A 22764-nucleotide genomic window follows, 5' to 3' on the forward strand; every position below is an offset into this window, starting at 1 on the left:
CAATCAGGTGCACTTTTTTTTTTTTCTTATTGTGACGGCCTTTCCTAGGTAGAGCTTTCAGGTACATGGTGTTACATAACATCCTGTTTGGAGCCTGCTTGGCCATGCAATTCAAAAACATGACCCCTGTGTCAGGAGATGGCTCACCAAGTAAAGGCACTTGCTGCCAAACTTGCGAAATTGAGTTCTAGTCCCAGAACTCCTGCCCCCTCCTCAACTCCATCCCACTCTGTAAAAGTTGAAGTCGTCCGACCTCCACTTGGGGGCCTTGGCAAGCACATCCATACACATGAGTAAAATGTTTAGACAGGAAAAGAAGGAGGATCATCCTTGGAGTTGGGCAAACTGACAGATCTGCCAAGAACTTCTCTGCATCCCCAGATTCTCCTGGTTGGAAATCAAGCGCATGCCATGCAATTCCTTACACCGGTTGGGGTTAAACGGTCTATCTAGAAGCACACGGGGCAGTGTGAGCACCCCAAAAATGCCTACCTTGGACGAATTTTTACCCCACCTTACTTGGGGGCTACACAGTTGCAACCTTATTCCCTCTGGCCTCGGAAATTACAAACCTTGTAAAACTCTCAGTCCTAAACCAATGACGTTAACTTACTTGCATAAGGCTACAAAGTCAGCGATGCAAACTCCAAGTACTGACTCATTTACCCTTAGGCCTCTTCCCACTTCCGACGTAATAAACCCTCCCTTCTGGTCTAAACTGGACTTAGAACCACTACCTCCTAAGTACAGTGAGCTGCATGCTAAACATCAAGGGTGGCACCAAGTTTTGAGGCAGAAGGGTGGGTCTTACAACCTCAGGGAAAGGGCTCAGCACCACCGCGAAGCCCCACCTACTCTCTTGACTTTCAGGCAACTCCAACCAGCAGCCTCGCGTCCGCTGGCCCCCGCCCTCAGAACGTCACCGCCACTAGGTACAGTGCCCCCTAGGGGCCTCTGTTCCTCCCACGAGGAAGAGCCTAGTCTTTTCCTGCTGCTGGCCCGTTACTGTGTAGCTTGGCTCTCTCTGGCGCCAGCCTCGCCAACCCAGGGAGGAACTTGCTGCAGCATCTCGGCACCACCGGAGAATCAGTCGCCCCGTGTTCCGCAGCAACATGAGCGCCCGCCTGCCCCTCCTGCTGCGCCAGCTCGGCCAGCAGCAGCTGCCCCGGGGCCCAGCGTGTCGCCTCCGTGAGCTGTGTAGCTCCAGCAGCAGCAGCAGCAGCGGAGGTGGTGACCCCGAGGGGGTGCGCGGGCGGGGGCTGCAAGATGGCCAGGCCTTCAGCATCCCTGGAACAGGCAGTACGGAGGCCTCTGGGACGATCTCCATCGTCAGGTGAGTGTCTGGCTTGCCTGCACGCAGGTCCCCAACTAGGGACCTAAGGATGGGACAGCAGAGCTCTCGGTAGCCGGGAGACTCGAGGGACCGTTTCCGTAGGGCGGAAGGCAGAGAATGCTTGGTGCCAACTTGCAAGGGCTCCTGGCTATTGGCAGTGAGGACGTGTGTGTGTGTGGGGGGGGGGGGGGGCTCGGGGTATGGGACCCTGTGGGAGAGGGCATCCCCTAGCCGCCGCGCGCGCCTCACGGACCGCACGCCCCGCTCCACGTGCGTCACCCGCCTCCGGCTCTGATGCAACCACGCCGGGCGTGGCGCCGACAGAAAAGGGGCGGTGCGGCCCAGGGCGGGAGAACTGCGAGGAGGATGGCTCTGCCACTCCGCCACTGCTGTCCCTGCCCCAGGAGGCTCCGGCGAAACCCGCTGCGGAAGCCCTGGAAGTCGTGGCGCAAAAGTCCCGAATATCGCCGCTCGGAGAGCAGGCAGGGTCCAGCGCGGTTGTGTCTGGAAAGTTCATTTCTTGTCTAGTGGCGATCTGTGCAGACCCGAGGCTGTGTCCTGTCCCCACATCCCGCCCGGTTCCTCAGCCTTCTGTCCCCCTGTGGGAGAGACCGGGAAGCAGGCCCTAGCCAGAGAAGTGGGTTTGCAGGGCCACTGCAGTGCACGGGGACACGCCCAGGACCTACCTGCAGGTGGCGGGAAAGCGCTTACCGATCTAGCTCCCAAATGGAACTGTGGAAACAGTTTTTAAATGAGCAAAAATATAAGACCTGGGGACTGTCGCACATAGCCCGCAACAAATAAATTATGACCTGCAAACTTTGTGTAATGGGCATGAGAGTAAATACTTAAGATTTAGTGGACTAAGAAGCAAAATTTAAAATATCACATAGGTACGTTTGTGTCAAGGAAAAACAAATTCTCACTTTTTTTTTGATAAAATTCAACCTTTTATGAACTCTGAAGTTTGAATTTTCCTGTATTTTTCCATGCTATGAAATATCCTTAGTTTTATGTTTCTACGTTGTTTAAAAATGTGAGTTCAAGCTAGGGAGATCACTCATTAGCTAAGCACTGGCTGGGATTGGGTGTGGTAGCATACTCTTGCCTGTGTCCCCTCCCGTTCCCGTGACCCCTCCCCCCACCACCATCCTGGGAAGGTGGAGACAGGCAGATCCCTGGAGCTCACTGGCCTGCTCCCCACAGAGTCCAATAGCTCCAGACCAATGACAGGTCCTGTTTCCACAACCAAAGTGGACAAATGTTGAGAGGCAATACCCGAAGTTGACGTGTGGTGTGTCCACACACCAACACATGTGCACCCGAACATACATCACGACATTAAATAAAAATGTATGTGTACGTGCATGCATTCCTAGCTAGTGGGTGGGAGCTTTCTGGTTCTGCTGCAGAACCAGAGGTCAGTGCTGAGGAATCAGATGTCTTTTTTTTTTTTTTTTTTTTTTTTTTTTGGCCAAAGTCTGTACTACTGCATGTGAGAGCTTGGACAAGCTATTGGTCTCAGCATCTTTACCTGCAAATGGAACCCTCAATGCTACCTACTTCAAGGAAGCAATCCTAGAATGCATATTCTGAATAGCTCTGAACCTAGTTCTGTTGATTGTGTCTTGTGGTTGCTGTTGGCCAGGAGGCCATGGCAGCAAATGTATCCCTGCTGCACCTGTGGGATTTGGAAAGTGGAGAAGAGATCAGATTAGATATCACCTGCAGGAAGAAGCTGTACAAGAGCCATCATCCGTGTGCATCAGAAAAGATGTGGCATCAAGGCCCCAGGAAGCACAGTGACCTTTATATGATGGAGTGGGTCAATGCCTGTGATGTGAAAGGTCATTTGGGGAAATACTGTGATTTCTGGTTGTCCAGCATCTGATAGAATCAAGAAAGTATCAGCCCCCGACACTTGCAGGACGGGCGACTGCAGTGAAAACTACAGAGTTGAGTCTGGCTGTTTGTTGTTCCCCGTAGGTCCATATACAGAAAGCTTGGGCCACAGAGTGGTGCTCTGGAGGCTACTAGGGGGTGGAACTTTTGAGAAATGGCACCTTGTAGAATGTGCTTAGGTCCTCATAGACCCACCTTGAAGGCAACGGTGGGGATTTGACTCAGCATCCTCTCACCTGTCCTTTTTGGCTCCTGATGGGAGGAGTTTTGCTCTGAGACATATGCCTGCAATGCTGGGCTGCCCTTGCTGGAGGCCACCAGATCTCAGGCAGCAGCATCTCCAAGACCATGAGCCCAAGCATAGCTTTTCTCTTTAGAAGTTAATTACTTCGGGTATCTTCTTAGAGTAATGAGGCAGTGATTTGTTGTTGGGTTGTGTTTTTGTTTTTTTACTCCTTGGAGGGTCCACTACCCAGTTCTCAAATAAATACACAGACACTTACTCTTTCTTATGAATGTCTGGCCTTATTTGGCTTATTTCTAGAGAGCTTTTCTTAAATTATCCCATCAATCTTTTGCTTCTGGGCTTTTATCTTTCTCTATGGCTTGCTGTGCAGCTGAGTGGCTGACCCCTGATGTCCTCCTCTGCTCCTTTTCTCATTCCTCCATCCTCTTTTTTTTTCCTATTTATTCTTTCTGTCCGACAGCCCCGCCTATTCTGTCTCCTGCCAGCTATTGGCCGTTCTGCTCTCTATTAGGCCAATCAGGTGCTTCAGACAGGCAGAGTAACAGAGCTTCACAGAGTTAAACAAATACAGCATAAAAAATGCAACCCATCTTTGCATCATTAAGCAAATGTTCCACAGCATAAATGAATGTAACGCATCTTCAACTAATATTCCATAACAGTGGCTAGTGTATCTAGGGACAACAATGACATCTTTTAAGGATTGTTGCCTCGCCAATATTCTTATGACACAGGATGATCATACGAAGAACAAACAAAAACTGACAAACAATAAAAAATTTTTTCCTCTTTTTAGTTAAGAATACATTCAGAAGTGTTAGATCCTTAATTTGAAGTTTGAGACGTCAATTTATTGTTTTCCTTTTGATACATATGGATGAGTGAACTAATGATGAAACAGTTCTGTGTCTAGGTTGTTAAAAAAAAGCCTTTCATGGAGCTAGAGAAATGGTCCATCGCTTAAGAGCACATTCTGCTGCTATTGCAGAGGCTCTGAGTTAGGTTCCCAGGTCTCATCACATTGGCTGGGAGGCTCATAACCACACATAACTCCAGCTCGGGGAATGCAAATTCCTCTTTGGGCCTCCATACTTATATACTTAATAAAAATAAAATCTTTTTAAAAAATTCCATCAATACCATAATACATTTTTGGAAAGAAAAGAGGATGCTTCATTAACCAACAGCAATTTTTTTTTCCGTTTTCACATAAATTGGCAATGTGTCTTTCCTTGTCTTAGATTTGATGAAATAATGTGTATAAGATAATCTTATTACTCTCAAATTCAGCTCATGCAGAAAACAGAAAAAAGAACCAGGATACTTATCTTTTTTTTTTTCTGTTTTGTTTTGCTGCTTTAATAATAAAATACCACAGACTGAGTAATTATAGAAATTTGTCTCCACTGTTTTGGAGTCTGAGAAGTCCACTGTCAAGGAGCTGACATTTGACAGGGGCCTCGATACGTCACAGCACAGCTGAAGGCAGAAGGACAAGTGAGTTGGAGGTGTAAACTTGTCCCTTCCATTATCCCACGACAACCACATGAGTCTGTCCCACCTCCTCAAAGTCCCGTCCCGTCCGTGTCCTCGTCCCCTGTACTCCCCCCGCCCCCCCCACCTTCTGCACCAGGATTAAGCCTCCACCACATGAGCTTTGGGGGACCCATCTAAACCAAAGCCACACCCAAAGAAAACATCCAAAGGCTCCAGGGTGGCCCCCAGGATGGTTCCCTACTGCTCCTGATTTCTGGTCTCATTACCTCCCAGCCAGGTTGTGTGTGGTCCTCTCATTACACAGTCCTCGCCTCCTACTTTTGGCCAGAAACTAGTCACACCATCCCAACCAGCTGCAGGAGAGAGACTGGGAGATCCAGGTGGTCATGAATCCTCTTTATTTCTGAAAAGAGGCACGGAGAAGCTCTGTCTGTAGGAAGTAGCTGGGGTCAGAGAGAGACTGGGAGACCCAGGGGGTCATGTGCCTTTGAAACTCAGAATCCTGTTTCTGAAAAAGAGGAGCAGAGAAGCACTGTGTGTAAGAAGTAGCTGGAGTCAGCTTTATCATAGAAGCTGTTATGGTCAAAGCAAAGAGTTCTAGGCTTTTACCCTGGACAGTTTCTCTAAACACTAGTGGTAGTCTTTGAAGGAGACCAGCTCCACATTCCTAGAAGGACGCTTCTTTTTCCTTTGAAGAGTTGAGACGTTAAGTGCGGACTTCTGTTAGCGAATGGTCTCAGCATGCAGGGGTAGCGTACAGTGGTAGTTTCTCAGTAGCAGGGCCAGCTGCTGCCTCCCACACCCGGGCGTGGCAGCGGCTAGCCACAGGGAGCATAAGGAATGCCGTTGTTAGGACAAGGCAGCTCTGTGCAGTTAGCAGGCGGGGATGACTGAGCTGGGTCAGAAATGGTAACAGCAGCATAATAGGGGTAGTATTAGAAGGCCGCTAGCTTAAAGCTTTGCCCACCTATCTTTAGTAATAGGATGTTTCAAGTTTCAACTACACTGTTCCCAGTCAGAACTGAGGTTTTTCTCCCCCAGCGGCAGACACACATCGTTGGAAACATTTATGTTACGTTTTAGATGTATTGGGCCTGGGATGCTCTTGCACTGTTCCACACTGCAGGAGTCTCCGAAAGGAATGGAAACATGATACACAGGGCCAGTTGTGTGTAGGTGCGGGTACCCCTGCCATTTGTTTGTTTTATTTAGTTTTTCAAGATAGAATTTCTTCTGTGTAGTTCTTGCTCCCCTGGAACTCACTCTGTAGACCAGTCTGGCCTCAAACTCACAGGGTTCCACCTGCCTCTGCCTCGCTGGGTGCTGGGATTAAAGGTGTGCAACAGCATGGCCTGGCTTTTTTTTTGGGGGGGGGGTAGTATTATTTCATTGTGGACCCCTTTGTGTAGCTGTATCTTCTACATGCCCGCACCTCAACTATTTTGTCTGACAACTGACTTTTTAAAAATTTATTTTATTACATTTATTGCTTTTATTATTTATTTATTATATTTATTATTATGGATGCTTTACCTGCCTGTATGTTGGTGCACCGTTTATATGTCTGGTGCTCTTGGAGGCCCAAAGAAGGCATCAAGCTCTTGGAACTGGAGTTACAGGTGATAGTCCCCAGATGCGTGCTGGGAATTGAATAGCAATCCTTGAAGAGTAACTAGTGCTCCTAACTGTGGAGCCATTTCTCCAAGCCCGGGACAGCTGACTAAACCTAGTGATGGCTTACCCACTGAAACGCTCCTTTTATTCTAGTGAGGGAGGGCAAGACTGGGGGGGGGGGGGGCTCTGCTGTGAACTCTTTTTTTTGTTGTTGTTGTTTTTGTTTTTTCGAGACAGGGTTTTCTCTGTGGTTTTGGAGCCTGTCCTGGAACTAGCTCTTGTAGACCAGGCTGGTCTCGAACACACAAAGATCGGCCTGCCTCTGCCTCCTGAGTGCTGGGATTAAAGGCGTGTGCCACCACTGCCCGGCTCTGCTGTGAATTCTTATGTTTAAAAGTTTGTTGCCCTGACCAATGCCTGACAAAAGTGTCAATACCGAAACCTGAGGGAGGGAAGGTGAATGTGTTTGACCTTGGAGTTCAAATGGACACAGTCTAAGGCAAAAGCCTATCGTTGTTAGGCAAGGAAGGCTCTTGTTTACATTGTATCCCAAGTTAGGTTGCGAAAGTAAGCCAGAAGTAGCGTGGAGCTATAAAACCTCCAGGCTTTGTCCCAGTAACCCACTTCCTCCAGCAGGACTCCACCACCTTAAAGGTTCATAACCTTCACTGACCCAGCTGAAGGCCAAGTGTTCAGACTCATGGTGGGGGACATTTCCCCTTCAAACAGGTAGCCTTAGTAGCAGAGAAAAAAGGGTCCAACAATAAGGAAAAGACAAAGAGCCCTTGAAATAAAGATCTCCCTTTTTCACAGGTGAGGAAGCCATTTATAGAAGGCTTCTCTAGTGTATAGGAGGCCCAAGTGCCAGGCTTGGCTGTTATGCATAGGCCATGCTCCAGAACCCCTGGCACTTACTTAAGATGACACACTCCTGGGCCCCAGCCCAGCATATTGAACAAGACTTTCTGAGCTGAAACCTTGATTTTTATCATGTTCTCCAGAGGATTCTTAGGCCCAGAAGTGCTTGATGCTCACACTGAAGTACCTCCCCAGACCAAGCAAAAATATGGACCCAGCTTGGTCTATAAGAGCTTAGCCACTCTGCCAGGCTGGGCGACAATGCAGTATGGAAATTTTGTCACCCATTGCTGGAGAAGTGAGCTTTTCTAAGTGGTTTTGTGTGTTAACAGAATAATGAAGTTACTTCCCTGGGGATTGAACTGCTTCATCCCAAGTGTACAAAAGCAAAGCCAAACAAGTAATTGTACACACTTGCCTGGCTCGGTTAGCCTTTGTGACAGTAGGAAAGGTCCCTCCCGAGCACGTTTTGAACTCATTGTGGTCTTGTGTCCACCAGAGCTCAGCACCTTCCCAATAACATCCCTCAGCCACTGCTCTGAAAAGTGGGAGTTGTTTGTTTTGTTTTTGGTGACTTACTCCTGACAGCACCGGACTGAGGCTAAATCATTTTTTTGAAAGTTGTTAGGTGTAATAAATACTGAGAGCAGTCTTTAAAGGTGGCCGGCGGTGCCTGCCAGTGCTTATCTAGCTTCTGTGGGGCCCCAGGTTCACCCAGCCATCCCTGGAGGCAGCTAAATCTTTTAACACTGAAACTGGGTGCTACTTTGAGTAGCCTTACGGTCTGTTCTGAGAGAGAAAACCAGAGCAGATGGCTGGAGATGTGCCAGTGAAGACATGGCATAGAAGTGATGATGGCTTCTAAAATGACGTATATAGAAAGTTCTAGAAAGGAAGCCTGGCTCTGCTATATTTATATAGGTCTGCATCTGAGAGGCGCCTCTCCTCTCCTAGACTGTGAAAAAAACCATGGTTCTCACTGGGCTAAGAGCAAGACTACTTGCAGAAGACCAGCCTGCCCCAGCCACGTAACACCGTCTTCAGAATTGGCCCCGCAGGCTATGGCATCCTAGGTCGCCCACATCTGTTCTTTGCATTTCTTTACCTCCTCTTCTGTCTCTGAATCCTTTCTTCAAACTCTGAGACCCAGACTTTAGCCGGGACTTCTTGTCCTGCCCTGCCAGTCCGTTCAGCCATCACCATTTCCACAGGCCTCCCCCCATTTGTTTCCTTTTCCCATGGTACCCCAAACTAATTTCTCCTGGGGGACAGAATAAGGGAATATGGTAAAAGAATGGGGCTGTGTAGAATAGAAACCCAGACTTTAAATCTTTTTATTACATTTCTTTATGTGCATATGTGTGTGGTTAAGAAGACAGCTTGGGGAGTCAAGCCAGTTCCTCTTTTTACATTTAAGTCCAGGGGCGGACTCTGATTGGCAGGCTTGGCAGCAAGCGCTTTTACCCAGTGAGTCCCCTTATTGGATCCAAACTTTTTATTGAATTAAACTTGGAAAATACAAGAGAAAAAATTCAGCCCGTTGGAAATGAATGTTTACATTTAGCTGGTTCCCCTCTACACATTTTAGAAATCCAATTATCGCATTTCATCCAGAATATTCGCCTTGACGTTTCTTTTTTAACATTTTTGGTTTTCTGAGACAGGGTTTCACCAGGCAGTCTAGGCTGGCCTTGCATTCACAATTCTCACACCCCCACCTCCCTAGAGCCGGGGCTGCTGGTTTGTGCCCGTGCACACTGCCTGCATCAGCTGTCCTTGCTGCCTCTGTACCCTGCCTTCTCTCACGCTCTGCCCAGTCTCCCTCCGTGGTCTGATTCACTTAGAGTAACAAGCTTTGGCGGGACAGCCATTGTGCCTGTCCTTTCTAACTGTGAAAAAGGAAATGACTCTGTTGTTTTTCTTTCTCGATACAGAGAAGTCATTCACAGTTCCAAAGAAGTGCTGAGTCTGCTGCAAGAGAAAAGCCCTGCCTTTAAGCCAGTTCTTGCTGTTATTCAGGTAAGCGCTGGCCATGGTGCTCTCCTACTACTTTGTGATGTAATTTAGCAAATCCTTATAAGCAGAGACCAGACATAGGTCCTGTCAATCACAGCAGTGGGCTCAGTGGCACGTGCTGTTACTTGTACAGGATAGACGAGGCCCTGTTGGGATCACTCATCCTGCCGAGACATAGGTGGTCATGGAAGTCAGAAGGGAGGCACCCACATAAATCACAGGACACAAGATACTAGATACTAGCCCATGTGTACTTAGGAGTACTTATCAAATGTGGCTTGCAGGTCAGTTCGTTCTTGTTCCTAGGGAAGACAAATGGGCAATGCCGGGTGCACATTAATGTTTTACAGCCCAAGTGTCAAAAGTCATGTGTATGTCAGAGGACTTTGTGTTCCATGTTTATCCCTTGGTGAGGAGCCGCTGTGTCATTGGCATCCCTGTGTGATGGCAGGTACAGGAACATAACAGGATGGGCCAGGCCTGGAAGCAGTTCAGCCCAATAGCTGGCCTGTTCTGGTGGTGCTTGGCAGGCTGTTTCGGTGTCACAATAGCAGCCTGTGTGGCCAATAGGACCTTGGTTTGTGAGACTACAGAACTGTGTTCATGTGATCTATGTCCTTAGGTAGCTGCCATATCCCCTCATAGCGGGCGGGGCAGGGGGGGGATTGGTTTAGAAACTTGGACTTCCAGGCAATCTGGTTCATGGTTAGGCCATGCAACCTAAGTGCACATATAAACATCCAAACTCCTGTCTTTGATGTGTCACTGAAAGTGATGTTAGCCATGATGAGGTTATTCTTATTTGCCCCATGTCTTAGTGACTTTTCTATTGCTATGACCAAACTCCATGACCACGGCAGCTTATAAAAGAAAGCATCAGGTTGGGGTCATGGTTTCAGAGGGTTAGCGTCTATGACAGAGCAAAGGTATGGTGGGTAAGGCCAGCTGGGAGAGCACATCCTCCACAGGAGTCGGAGAGACACACTGAAAATGATGCAAGCCCACTGTCAGGGACATGCCTCCTCCATAGGCCACACCTCCTAATCCTTCCCAAACAGTTCCACCAACTGGGGACCAAGTATTAAACATATATGCCTTTGGAATGTCATTCTCCTTCAAACCACTATGTTCTGTAACATGCATTCTATCATTTTTTAAATGATATGCACATAAATCCCAGCTGTTAGCCTGATTTCCATAGGGAATAAGAGTCTTTTCTGTATTCTTATCATCTTTGTATTCCGGTCACTTGTGTTCATTGTATTCACAGACGTAACCTGTGTTGTGTTTGGTACACATTGTCCAGGAATTTTCACACTGTGATATTCTCCCTTTGCTCCTTTGCCCTTAGGCTGGCGGTGATAACTCAATGCAGGAAATAAACCAGAATTTGGCCAAGGAGGTAAGAACTCGTGATTTTAGCAGGTCATTAAAATTCCTGATGGTATAGCCTCCTGTGATAACAGAATCTTGTGTTCCTTTTCAGGCTGGTCTGGACATCACTCACATCTGCCTGCCTCCAGACAGTGGAGAAGACGAGGTAATGTCAGCCTAGCTCATTCCTGTTTCTAACCAGCCCATGAGCACCTTTCGGGGTGGTGGGCACAGGCTCAGCCTCCTCTTGGGACTGAGTTTCCAGGGGGAAGAGATTTGCTCACCTCTCTCCCTTCCAGTTGCTTTCTGCTGAAGACAAGCTAGACATTATGGTGATCATAGCTGTTTATTCGCTGAAGAAGAAGTGGCGTCTCATGAAAAATTGTGCTAGGAGTGTCCGGAGACTTGGCTCTGGTTTCACTCTGTCCTAACAACATCTTTGACCTTGGAGCATTTTTTGGCATCTTGGGGTCACCATAACCTTATTGATACAATGTAGGAACAAGACAGGGGGATCTTCAAGGGCCTCTCTACGTTTAACATTCTGAGACTCCTTCATTGGTATTTTGGGGACAGCTGATAGACCCTCCATCCTGGTCACATGCCTTAGCTGCTGCTGTCAGTATCACTCCACATCTCAAATGTGGGAGAAGCAGCCGTCATACATATGACAGACCTGGACTGTGTGCCATGCTCCTGGTCTGGGGCATGAGCCCTTGTGTCTAACTTTCCTCTGGCTGGCTGTGCCAGGGAGGAGTAGGTTGTGGTTCCTGGGGTAGAAAACCTCAAATCACAGATTCTGGAATAGCAAAGTTTTGGGGGTTTGTTTGCTTTGCTTTGCTTTTGGGGGGACGTGTCCATGGAAGACATGAATGATGTTTGGAAATCAACAGTCGCTGGCTAGGAGAAGCATCTCAAAGTCACATGAAGCGCAGCGCTCCCTTCCCGCTGCTCTAGTGTCTCTGTAGTGTACCGTCAAGTCAAAGATGGTGGAGTCAACTCTCCCTGTCATAGCCATGTTCTCACCAAGGTCAGACCAGCTCTGCTCCATAGTGGGAGTTGTTCAAAATGATTATTGCTAGATACGGAGATGATGAGAGCGGGGAACGACACCCAGCAGATACCTAAAACTGCAAGTACAGATCTGTAGTAGCGTGTGGCTTCTCTTAGACCTATCTCAATCACTAATGTTGATTTTCTCGTGCTTTGGCATGGTTATTCAGTAAAAGAAAAGTTACATAACACCAGCACCGTGAATCTACCACAGCTGATCTGGGAACCCACGTGATTCCTGAGTGACTAAGGAGCAGGTCCCGTTCACACGTGTAGGTGTGCCAGACAAAGGACTTGTTCATGTCCGCTTGGTTCCAGATCTCACCGTGCCACTCAGTGAGGTGCACAGTTTCAAACTAATGAATTGTTTATTTCCGGAACTTTCCCTTGAGTGTTTTTTGTGTCACAGTTGATGAAGAGTAACTGAAACCTTGGAGTAACATGCAGTCCCCTTCAGGGCTGAGCAGATGAGGTTTTTCTTTTACAGGGAGGAATAATCCTCTAAGTGAGGGATGGGCTGAGGGAGTGGCTTGGTAATAATAGATCAGAGAATGTTGCTTCCCACAGCTAGTCTGTGAAGATGGATTGTAGGGTTAAGACAGCCCCTTTAGGGGGCGGGGTTTGCCTCGGGTGAATGCCTACAGATAAATGGGCGCACGAGAGGCGGCTACGCCTTTTCCTTCCTACCTCCTGTGCCATGCGGGAACTTCGGTTCTGTAAGTTTATCATTAAAGTGGTAAATATTCTTTAATATCTGCATTACATTTATTTACGCCAATACAATGGATGCTATAAAGAAATCCCACAGTAGCTCAGAATTCAGTATAATGAAGGGCTATTTATTTAGGGGTAGACTCACAGATAGATCACAGTCCTCTGCACGAATGGGGATCAGGAGCCAAATCCAGCAGCTGGGGGAGAGAGAGAGAGAGAGAGAGAGAGAGAGAGAGAGAACACACGCTTTACAACTGCATTTATAGTAAAAGAGACCACAGCCAAGTGGGCTGGTATCTTAAAGGCTATACTGACTAAAGGAGTTCTCACAGACAGCCCGTTAGCAGGGGTCACTGTCTGCCTGTTTAGCCTGAGGGTGCCCTGAAGTTCAGGCACCCAGAAGGAGAAAGCTTGATCAAAGGTTGCTTTCCAACGCATTTTGTTTTACTTGGCCGGTGGGAACCAGCAGTTGGCCCAGTCACTGTTGTAATGGGAGTGTGTTTTTGTCATCTGTCCCTTCTGTGTCTTTAGTAACTGAGTCTTATCCAGACCCTATGGGGAAAGGCAATTCTTTGCTGTACACAGAGGTTGAGGGTGAGTCTCCACTGTCCCCTTTCCCAGCAGCTCAGGTAAAGCTCACTGTCCTGACCATGGGAAAGGATGAAGGCAGGCTCCAGTCTGCGCACTTCCCTCCCTCTAAGGATGTTTTCTGCAAACCACAATTTTGCTCCCCCTCCATCTGCTACAATCACATTGTCTGGCCAGACAGCGAGAAGGCGGGGAAATGTGGTCTTAATGCCAGGAGGCCTTTAGATCATTCCTAAGGAAGAAGGGAAGCTAGTATTGAACAAGCAGTTAATACAGTTAATACTGTTAGTTATAGTAAGTACGAAGTATGAAGGCACCAGCAGTAACAGAATTCAAAGAAGCAGGCCATCTGTTTCCAGGATCCTCACTGTGTATAGTCACATTTTCATTTCTTTAGACAACTTCAGCTGTGTAGCCCAGGCTAGCCAGGAAAACACTATGAAGCCCAATCTGGCCTCTAACGCATAATCCACCCGCCCCAGCCTCCCAAGTACCGAGGTTACAGATGTCCACCCAGCACACTTGGCTTGACAATTTTTTGGTAAGGACTCACTCCCGCTCATTTTTTTTTTCTGAAATTTTCAATAAATGAGTATGGCATTATCTTGAGTGTTGTAATTTATTAAGCCTTTTCTATTTCCGGTTTTGTTCTGTTTTCATTGGTTCTAAAGCTAATTCCTTACTTTATGCTGAGCTCTGCTTAGGTGCAGCCTCTGGCCACCCTCGTTCTGTGACTCTTCACCCTGTTTGTCCCACTTTGTCTTTGTTTATGTTATTGGCCATTTTCAGCACTTGTTATTGCTGTCGGGCTGAGACTTGGCGCCCATCAGGCTGCCAGGGCAGTTTTCTGACAGCTAGCTGTTAGGTCCTTTTCTTAGGACACGTACAAAGTAGATGCTTGAACCATGTTTGTTTGTTTGTTTTAAGTGATGGTTAGTGTGTACACATAAGTGTTCTACCCAAGAGGTTAAGAGATACTGGATCCCCTGGAGCTTGAGCTATAGGCGCTTGTGAGCCACCTAACATAGGTACTTAGAACAGAACTCGGGTTCCATAGAAGAGCAGCAAGTGGTCTTGGCTGCTGAGCCATTTTTCCACTTCCCAGCTTCACAAAATTTATTTTGTTTTGTGTTTTTGTTTTGTTTTGGGAGCAGAACAAAAAAGTCATGAATCAAGGCAGTTTAAAAATTTATTCCCTATCCCAAAAAATCAAAGAAGATAGGAAGGAAGGAAGGAAGGAAGGAAGGAAGGGAGGGAGGGAGGGAGGAAAGAAGGAAGGAAGGGAAAAAGAAAGAAAGAAAGAAAGAAAGAGAGAGAGAAAGAAAGAAAGAAAGAAAGAAAGAAAAAATATACCGGGTGGCGGTGGTGGCGCATGTCTTTAATCCCAGCACTCAGGAGTCAGAGGCAGGTGGATCTCTGTGAGTTCAAGGCCAGCCTGGTCTACAGAGCTAGTTCCAGGACAGGCACCAAAAACTACAAGAAACCCTTTCTTAAGAAGAAGAAAGAAAGAGAGAGAGAGAGAGAGAGAGAGAGAGAGAGAGAGAAAGAAAGAAAGAAAGAAGTCTGTTAATGAAAACAGTCAGCCTATGGGTTGTAGCCAGGAATGCGGGTCTCTGCTATAAGCCTCGGGTGCTATCTGATACCAGTGTTGAGGCCTCTGAAAGACTCTGGGCTTAGTGGAAGCTGCTGGTGTGTGACTAAGTTCCAAATGAGCTTCACTTGGAAGTCATAAGAATGTTCCATTAGATTCATGGGTGAGCAGCAGCAAATGGTTAGAAAAACGATTAAAGATAGCCCAAGATAATTTATCCCTTGATCTCCAACCTCCACAGTCATGGAGTTCTAACCAGCCTTGCAGAATCTTTAACATTGTTACTTTTTAATTGTTTCCTGGAAACTTTAGTTCCAGCTTAATGAATGAGACTAATTTGCTTTCTGTACCCAATAGCATTTCCCTTCCCTTCCAGATGGTAGTAATAGCGCAGATATTTTTGCCAAGTAATAGAATAAAATTGGTAAGGTGACACTTCCTTTGAGAGGCACCCACACACAAGGTGGGAATCATTCTGCTTCTGAGTCCGTGGTTTTGTTACATGCCACGAGTCTGTCTCAGCACTTAGCTTCTGTCCCAAGCCGTAGGAAAGGCTTCTGGCATGCCACTCGGATCCACTGAACCAGAGGGTCTGGGGGACTGATTGGACTCATTGCTGGGAAGCCACTTTTGAGCATGTGAGGTCTAAGACCCATAGACACCATTGGCGGGGTGGGACACTTGGATGCATGCTTCCTGATCTCCCCCAAAACTGCTATGTGTTTGACTTAAAAACAGTCGTTGGCAGGGAATTATCTTTTGTCTGTCTAAATAAGAGTGAAGCATTGGGTATCGTTGTTTTCTTGGTAGGACCACAGGAACTATGAAGCTATTAAAAACTTTTTTCATCCCAGTTTCTTTGGGGGCTTCTCTATATAAGCTATAAAGAGGAAATAGAGTCTACACTGTGTTTCACACCAGAGTCTTCAATAAGCACTAAAAAGAAACACATGCATTTTCAGGACTCTGTGTGCACAGGTGTTTCTGTGCATGTGTGCTTGCAGGAGCGTGTGCATACTGTAGCCAGAGGACAACCTCGACAGCCACCCACCTCTTTGCGTTTCTGAGGCAGGGTCTCTCATTGGCATGGAGCTCACCTACTAGGCTAAGCTTTCTGGTCATGAAGTCACAGAGATTTGCATGTCTTTACAGGTCTATGCTACCAAGGCCAACACTTTTTTTTATGTAAGTTCTAGAGATCCAACTGATGTAGTCAGTGGGCGCACATGCTACCAACTATGTCATCTCCCTGAGCCTATGTAGAAAGCCTCTCTTTTTTTTCCCCATCTACTTTTTTTTCTGGCTCTTACTTTCACAAGACCAATGCCAATGTTTTTCTGTTTAGATCATAGATGAAATCTTGAAGATTAATGAAGACCCCAGAGTACATGGCCTTGCCCTTCAGATCTCTGAGGATTCATTTAGCAACAAAGTTCTCGATGCTTTGAAGCCAGAAAAAGATGTGGACGGGTAAGAAAATAGAAAAGAAAACAATCAATCTTAGTGATAAGTAACTGTGGGGATTTCTTTTCTAAATTTCTAATTTTTGCAACTTCGTCAGTAATTAGTTTTAAATAGCGGAGAAGATTGAGAAGTTTTAAAATTCTGTGAGTCAAAGTCATGCATCGTGGAAAGTACACATTTGTCTGGAGGTAATCCTTCACTATTGTATCCACTCTACAAGCTCCTGTCTTTCTGATGGAGTCTCTGGTCAGCAATAATCTTCCCTGGGTAATTCTATCAACAGTAAAAGATACTTTGACACCTGACTCTGCAGGAGTCCTGAAACCATGTTTACTCATAGACTGGTTGAACTTTTATTAATGATACAAGTTCCTTCTTGGCTTTTCGAGACAAGATTCCTCTGTGTAGCCCTAGCTGTCCTGGATCTACTCTCTGTAGACCAGGCTGGCATCAAACTCAGAGATCCACCTGCCTCTGCCTCCCAAGTGCTGAGTTTAAAGGCGTGGACCACCATCACAGAACCATCACACACAGTATAATACCAGTTTTTAGTTAAACTTTGAGATGGGGAAGGAATTGTAGCTGTTGGATACTTTTTTGTGGCATGCCATGGTATGATGTAAGTATCATAGGTTAGTGAAGGCCACCAGCCTGCAATGGAGGTACAGTGTGTTTGCTAGAAAGTAAAAGCTCTGTTTTCTTATATGGAAGCCTGGGAAATGCTTTTACCTGTAGAAGAAACAGCGGGGTGCATTTAAGACTGCAGGTTCTAAACAGATTGATAAAGTTAGTCTCTGGTCTAGTGTATCCTTCAGCAGCTAGATCAAGAAGCTGGTACCTCACTGAACTGCACTGGTTTCCTCTACCCTATCCTTTCCCTATGACAAGGGTAGACCCAAACAAGGGTTAGAACATTGTTTTGTAAGGGCTGGGGAGTATGCAATTCAGTGGAAGAGTGTGTGCATAGGTAAGGCTCTTGGTTCTCCAGGAGAAAGATATGGATGGATGGATGGATTGAATGGTCGCATGGATGATAAAAAACCTCCAATTCTATAGCAGTTGTGAAGGGAGACAATGCTGGAGTGGACCAGGAAGCCCCCAGGGGAGAAGATATAGTTTCCAACCTTCCCTACAAGGGGAGAATCAAAGAAACCTTCTGAAAGACTTTTTTCTGTTACCAATCTGGGTAGAGAAAATTGTGTTGGCAAACAGTTGAAATTTTTTGTTCTAGATTTGAGTAGAAAAAGGCACACAGAAGCCACTGATAACACATTTGTGGTTTCTTGTTTTCCCTTAATTTCCCACGGAGATAAATACCGAAGCCAAGTAGAAGTCAACCTGCCCATCTCTAGAGTGATGGACTCAATCCTGAGTTCTCCAAGTGGACAGCTGGCTGCAGCATGTCAGGGTGCTGCAGCCTCTGAACGTGTCTCTGGAGGTGTGGCGTGCAGCCCTGCGTGACTTTGTGCTGGGTCTGCTGAGTTTTCTGCACTGTTTGAGCAGCTGACATCTCAGCTGCTCGTCCATCATCAATGCTCTGTTATCTGGGACCGATGCCGTACATCACCACCAGGTGACTTGTGACTCACTTGTCCTCCTTCTTTCCGATCCAGGGTGACTGACGTCAATCTGGGGAAGCTGGCGCGAGGCAATGCCCCCGAGTGTTTTGTTTCTCCTCTGGCCAGAGCTGCAATAGCACTTGTTGAGAAATCAGGTCTGGTGGCCCCTCCTCCTGGAATGGTCTATTCTGTGTTTTGGGGGTTTTGTTTGTTTGTTTTTAGATGAGGATTTGTTACTGGCAGATTCGAAATGAAATAAGAAGAGAAATGCTCTTTTCTGCTTACTGCTCATTAGATAATTTTTGAAAATAAGGACTTGTTGAATCTCAAAGTGCTATTTAATGGCGACTTTATTTCTCTTGGTTCTTATTTGGGGATGTAAATAGACTAATTGGAAGCATTTTCTAATAAATACAAATGAACATTAACATTTTAAACATTAGTTTCTCTCAAGAAACAATCAAAATAATCACAGCAAAAACGATTCCTAAATTATCAAACTTGTCATTCCTTAGGTATCAGTAAGTCTCACCTCTCATTCCTCTCCAACTCCTCTTAGACCCCCTCCATCTCAATGTCGCTTGCAATTTCATGTTCTTTAAGAAAAGAATCTACTGAGTGCAGCTACTGTTGCCTAAATGTATATGGGCTGTTGACTGTCTGCAGCTTCTCAACTGGAAGAGGGGCCTTGGGAGCCCCCATCCATGCTGGAATATTGACTAGATTCTCCTTGCTCAGACAACCACAGCTCTCGAGAGCTCATGAGCAAAGCTGTCTGTCACAGCTAGAAGATTCTGTTTGGCAGCATTCCTTCCTCACCTCTGTTTCTTACCGTCTTTCTGGAGTCCCTCTTCTGAGGCGTTCCCCAAGAAAAGACGTGCTTTCAAAGGTGTTCTTCTTTCAGTTAAAGCTATCTGGGAGAAAGTTTCTGAGGTGTGATTTTAATATTGAGTTCTCATTGGTTGGTAGGAGTCACCTTGGATGGAAAGAAGGTCTTGGTGATAGGGGCTCGTGGGCCCTTGGAAGCGGCCCTGCAATACCTTTTCCAGAGAAAGGGGTCCATGACAATGAGTTCCCCGTGGGCAGCACCTCAGCTCCAAGGCAAGGTAGGTCTCACCTGCAACTCTACAGCCTTGAATATCTGTACTAGAAAAGAAGAAAAGCTGGCAACATGTGAAGTGAACACTGAGCAGGGAGTTAGGGAAAGACCATGGGAGATCTTAAAGGATGAAGATAATGGAAGCACCAGGCAGGGGTGGCGCACGCCTTTAATCCCAGCACTCGGGAGGCAGAGGCAGGCGGATTTCTGTGAGTTCGAGGCCAGCCTGGTCTAGAAGAGCTAGTTCCAGGACAGGAACCAAAAGCTACGGAGAAACCTGTCTCGAAAATTTAAAAAAAAAAAAAAAAAGAAAGAAAGAAAACTAATTCCAGGAAAGGCTCCAAAGTTACACAGAGAAACCCAGTCTCGGAAAAAAAAAAAAGATAATGAAAAGCAAATCCTGTCACGGTAGCTCATTCCGACAGTCACATCATTTGGAAACCTGAGTAGTTCAAGAGAAAGGAGCTCAGGGAAAAATTAATTCAAAAAAAGAACAATTACTAATGTGCAAACAAACACTTATGAGAGATTGTTGATAGAGCCCAAAGTTGGATCTTGAGAAAGATTACAAAAAGGGTACACAGTTAGTCAATTTAAGAGAAAAGAACCCCGGCGATAATAAGAAAGAACAAGACTCAACTACTGTCCCAGCTTCATTTCCGTTGCTGTAACAGATACCCGGACAGAGCAACTTAGGGAAGAGGGGTTTGTTCGGCATATAGTTCAGGTTGTAGTCTGTCACTGTGGGGAAGTCGAGGCAGGAACGAACAGCATCAAATGCGTAGTCGAGAACAGAGAGAATAAGTACTCGGATCCTTGCTTGCTTGCCTCCGGCTGGCTTTCTTAGAATGTTCTGGACTCACCTCTTCCCTTCTGCCTAGGGAATGGGTGCTGCCTACAGTGGGCAGAGTCTTCCTACATCAGGACTACCTTTAAAGAAGTGAAAATATGGTCACAGAGTGGGGGTGTTTACAGCCAACATGGTGGTTGCTGTCTTATGAAAGACTTAGAAATCAATAAGACAAAAATAATTGATAGAAAAATGGCAGATGGCCATTCATGGGCCATTCATGGGCATGGGGCGATTCAGTGACGTGCGGAAAGCCACCCAGCTCCTTAGGATTTGTCAAGCCCTACCAGCAGTAATTAAATAGTGACAGGTATAGATACTGACAAAATTGTAGGAAAACAGGAGCTGACATGTTGCTGTAAAGACTTCAAGGTGAAATAGGCTCTTTGCAAAGTCCTTTAATAGAGTTTAAGGTGCTTTTTGACCCTGACATTTTCCTGTCTGAATAGATCATAGACAAATTCCTGGACATACAAACAAGAAGACATGGTCATGGGTTTGGGGAGATGGCTCAATAATAAAGTGGTTGCCTAGTATGCACATGACCCTATAAACCCAGCACAAAACAAAACAAAAGGGAAACGCGCGCACACACACACACACACACACAATGCTCACCTTGAAATACCAGAGAAAGGAATTGGGTAATGGCTAGCATGGGTACTACTATGACTACTATTTAGTAGTACTAGGTGACTACTAAGTTTTGTAGTCTTTGACATGACTTTGAGAATGAAGGAAGGGAGTGAAAAGCCTTCACCCTTCACCTTGGGAGGGAGAAGTGAATGAGATGCTTTCCAGCCCCTGCTGAGGACTTTTCTCCTCCCATCTCAGTTTCTGGTCCTGTCCTGCCCTCTTCGGCTTTCTCTCAGAGTTGGGTTTGGGTATTTTGCCCCAGTGGGATCGTTTCTAAGGCCATGAGTTTTCACAGTGCGGCGAAGGCCGTCAGGTCACATCCCTCCTGGATGGTGTGATGGCCGAAGCAGACAGTTGGTCCCTGGGAGGCACTTAGCAGGCTACCTGGCTTGTAATTAGGGCTCAGTGGGTTTCAACAACCAATCTTCTCATTCTCTCTTCTTCCCCTCTCCTCCCTTGACTTACTGAGTTTCATGTGTTCTATGATTAATACATTATGGGTTTTTTTTTTTTACTTATATGTACTGAGGAAAATTGCTAAGCATTTTTGGTTGAGTTCATCTATGTCCGAGCTGGGGGAACATAAATGAAATAATATCTGTTATAAAGGAGGAGATGGTAGATATGTGCTCAGCTGGTAGACTGCTTGCGTAAAGTCTGGGTTCAGTCCTTAGGCAGCATGCCCGGTGGTGCCTACCTGCAATCCTAGTGCTTGGTGTGGATGCCGGAAGATTAGAAGTTCAAGGTCAGAAGCCGGTTGGTGGTGGCACGTGCCTTTAATCCCAGCACTCAGGGGGCTGAGTCAGGCAGATCTCTGGGAGTTCGCGGCCAGCCTGGTCTACAAGAGCTAGTTCCGGGACAGGAGCCAAAGCTACAGAGAAACCCTGTCTCGAAAAACCAAAAAAAAAAAAAAGAAAAAAGAAAAAAAAGAAAAAAAAATTCAAGGTCAGCTTGGGCTTGAGACTCTGTCTCAAATTAAAGAAATAAAGCACTGCCATCCATACTACTCATGAGCAGCCGTTCTAGAGTCTACGACTGGAGTATAAAACTGGAAAACAATAACCAACCATCAGCACTTAAATTAATGGTGGTTGTCAGCCATGCTCAGCACAGCACAAAGTCCTGTATCTAAACAGTCTGGGATGAAGAAGGGACTTGGTCAGGCATGGTGACATGCGTGCAATCCCAGCACTCAGGGGGCTGAGTCAGGAAGACTGCTTCAAGCCCAACCTCTGTTGTTGTTGTTGTTTTCTTCTTCCTCACTTTGTTATATAGTATAAAATTTGAGTTTAGGAAAACTGTTTATTTATAAATTTTAATTGAGACTTTAAAAGTCATTTATAATTTTGACATTAGAGTCTCTCTTTTAAGAGGGGAAGTGTGAGCTTCTCTTTACTTTTTATGAGTGTTTTGCCTGTGTGTGTGTTGTGCACTATATGCATGTGGTACCCGCAGAGGCCAGAAGAGGGCGCTGGAGTCTTTAGGACTAGAGTTACAGATAGTTGTGAACCTCCATGTGGGTGTTGGGAGTGAAACCCAGGTCCTTTGGAAGAGCAAAAGCAGCCAGCACTCTAAACTGCTGAGCCACCCTTCCACTTCCAAGCATTTGTTAATCATGAGAAATGGATTCAAACTCGGGAGTCCTGCCATTGGTCTGTTTTCTCAGTCTGGACAATGAGTGTCTATTATTATTATTATTATTATTATTATTATTATTACTACTACTACTACTACTATTACTACTATTATTATATCTTTCCATGTCTGAGCTACTTTGTAAAGCTTCTCAGTTTTGAAAACAGCAACGAACAAACACATCGACTGTGACAGATATAGCAGAATCTTGATTGGCAGTTTGAGTTCACATTGTCTGTGTCACTAGCGGGGCCTGGCCGTGTTCAGCAGAAAAATCTCATGCCGAGCCACTCTTGAGACTGTGCCGTCCCGAGTAGAGCAATGGCCTCCTAACCTCCTCCGGAACTTTCTGCTCTTCTTTCTTCACCCTGCCCGAGGTGAACATCTCTGTCCGGCATAGCTTTACCCTCTGAGCTCCCCACCTGTTAGTCACGCAGTAGCCCATTTGGGGCATCAGATCTAGTGTGGCATCCCTTGTATACAGCTGCCCTTTGCTTTATTGAATAACAACCCCGTAGCATGAAAGCTGTGAAGATACTAATTTGGATATGGTAGAGAAGCCAAAAGAGAAACTCTGAACAGTTTCCTTGGGGTGAAAACCTGAAGGTTGTGAGGGTGCGTATGGGCCTATGAAGGGAGTGTGTGGACGTATGGGGGTGAGGGACCCACGGGGGTCTTGGAATATACTCCCGCACCGGATATACTGAATGACATCTAAGAATACATATTACTCA

General features: G+C 46.2%; 1 protein-coding gene across 1 annotated transcript in view; it reads left to right on the forward strand.

Moving 5' to 3' along the window:
• Positions 1-738: 738 nt before the first annotated feature.
• Mthfd1l (methylenetetrahydrofolate dehydrogenase (NADP+ dependent) 1 like) overlaps positions 739-22764 on the forward strand; it is a 179172-nt gene continuing 157146 nt past the window's right edge. The window contains exons 1-7 of the mRNA XM_041680308.1: positions 739-1333; positions 9386-9470; positions 10819-10869; positions 10954-11007; positions 16133-16257; positions 17865-17965; positions 18780-18916. Coding sequence (XP_041536242.1) covers positions 1113-1333; positions 9386-9470; positions 10819-10869; positions 10954-11007; positions 16133-16257; positions 17865-17965; positions 18780-18916 — 774 coding nt within the window. The 5' untranslated portion in view covers positions 739-1112. The remainder of the gene's footprint in view (positions 1334-9385; positions 9471-10818; positions 10870-10953; positions 11008-16132; positions 16258-17864; positions 17966-18779; positions 18917-22764) is intronic.

Source organism: Microtus oregoni, unplaced genomic scaffold (genome assembly GCF_018167655.1).
Source record: "Microtus oregoni isolate MIOR12 unplaced genomic scaffold, Mior012 000033F_ref0000390, whole genome shotgun sequence".
NCBI classification, from domain to species: domain Eukaryota; kingdom Metazoa; phylum Chordata; class Mammalia; order Rodentia; family Cricetidae; genus Microtus; species Microtus oregoni.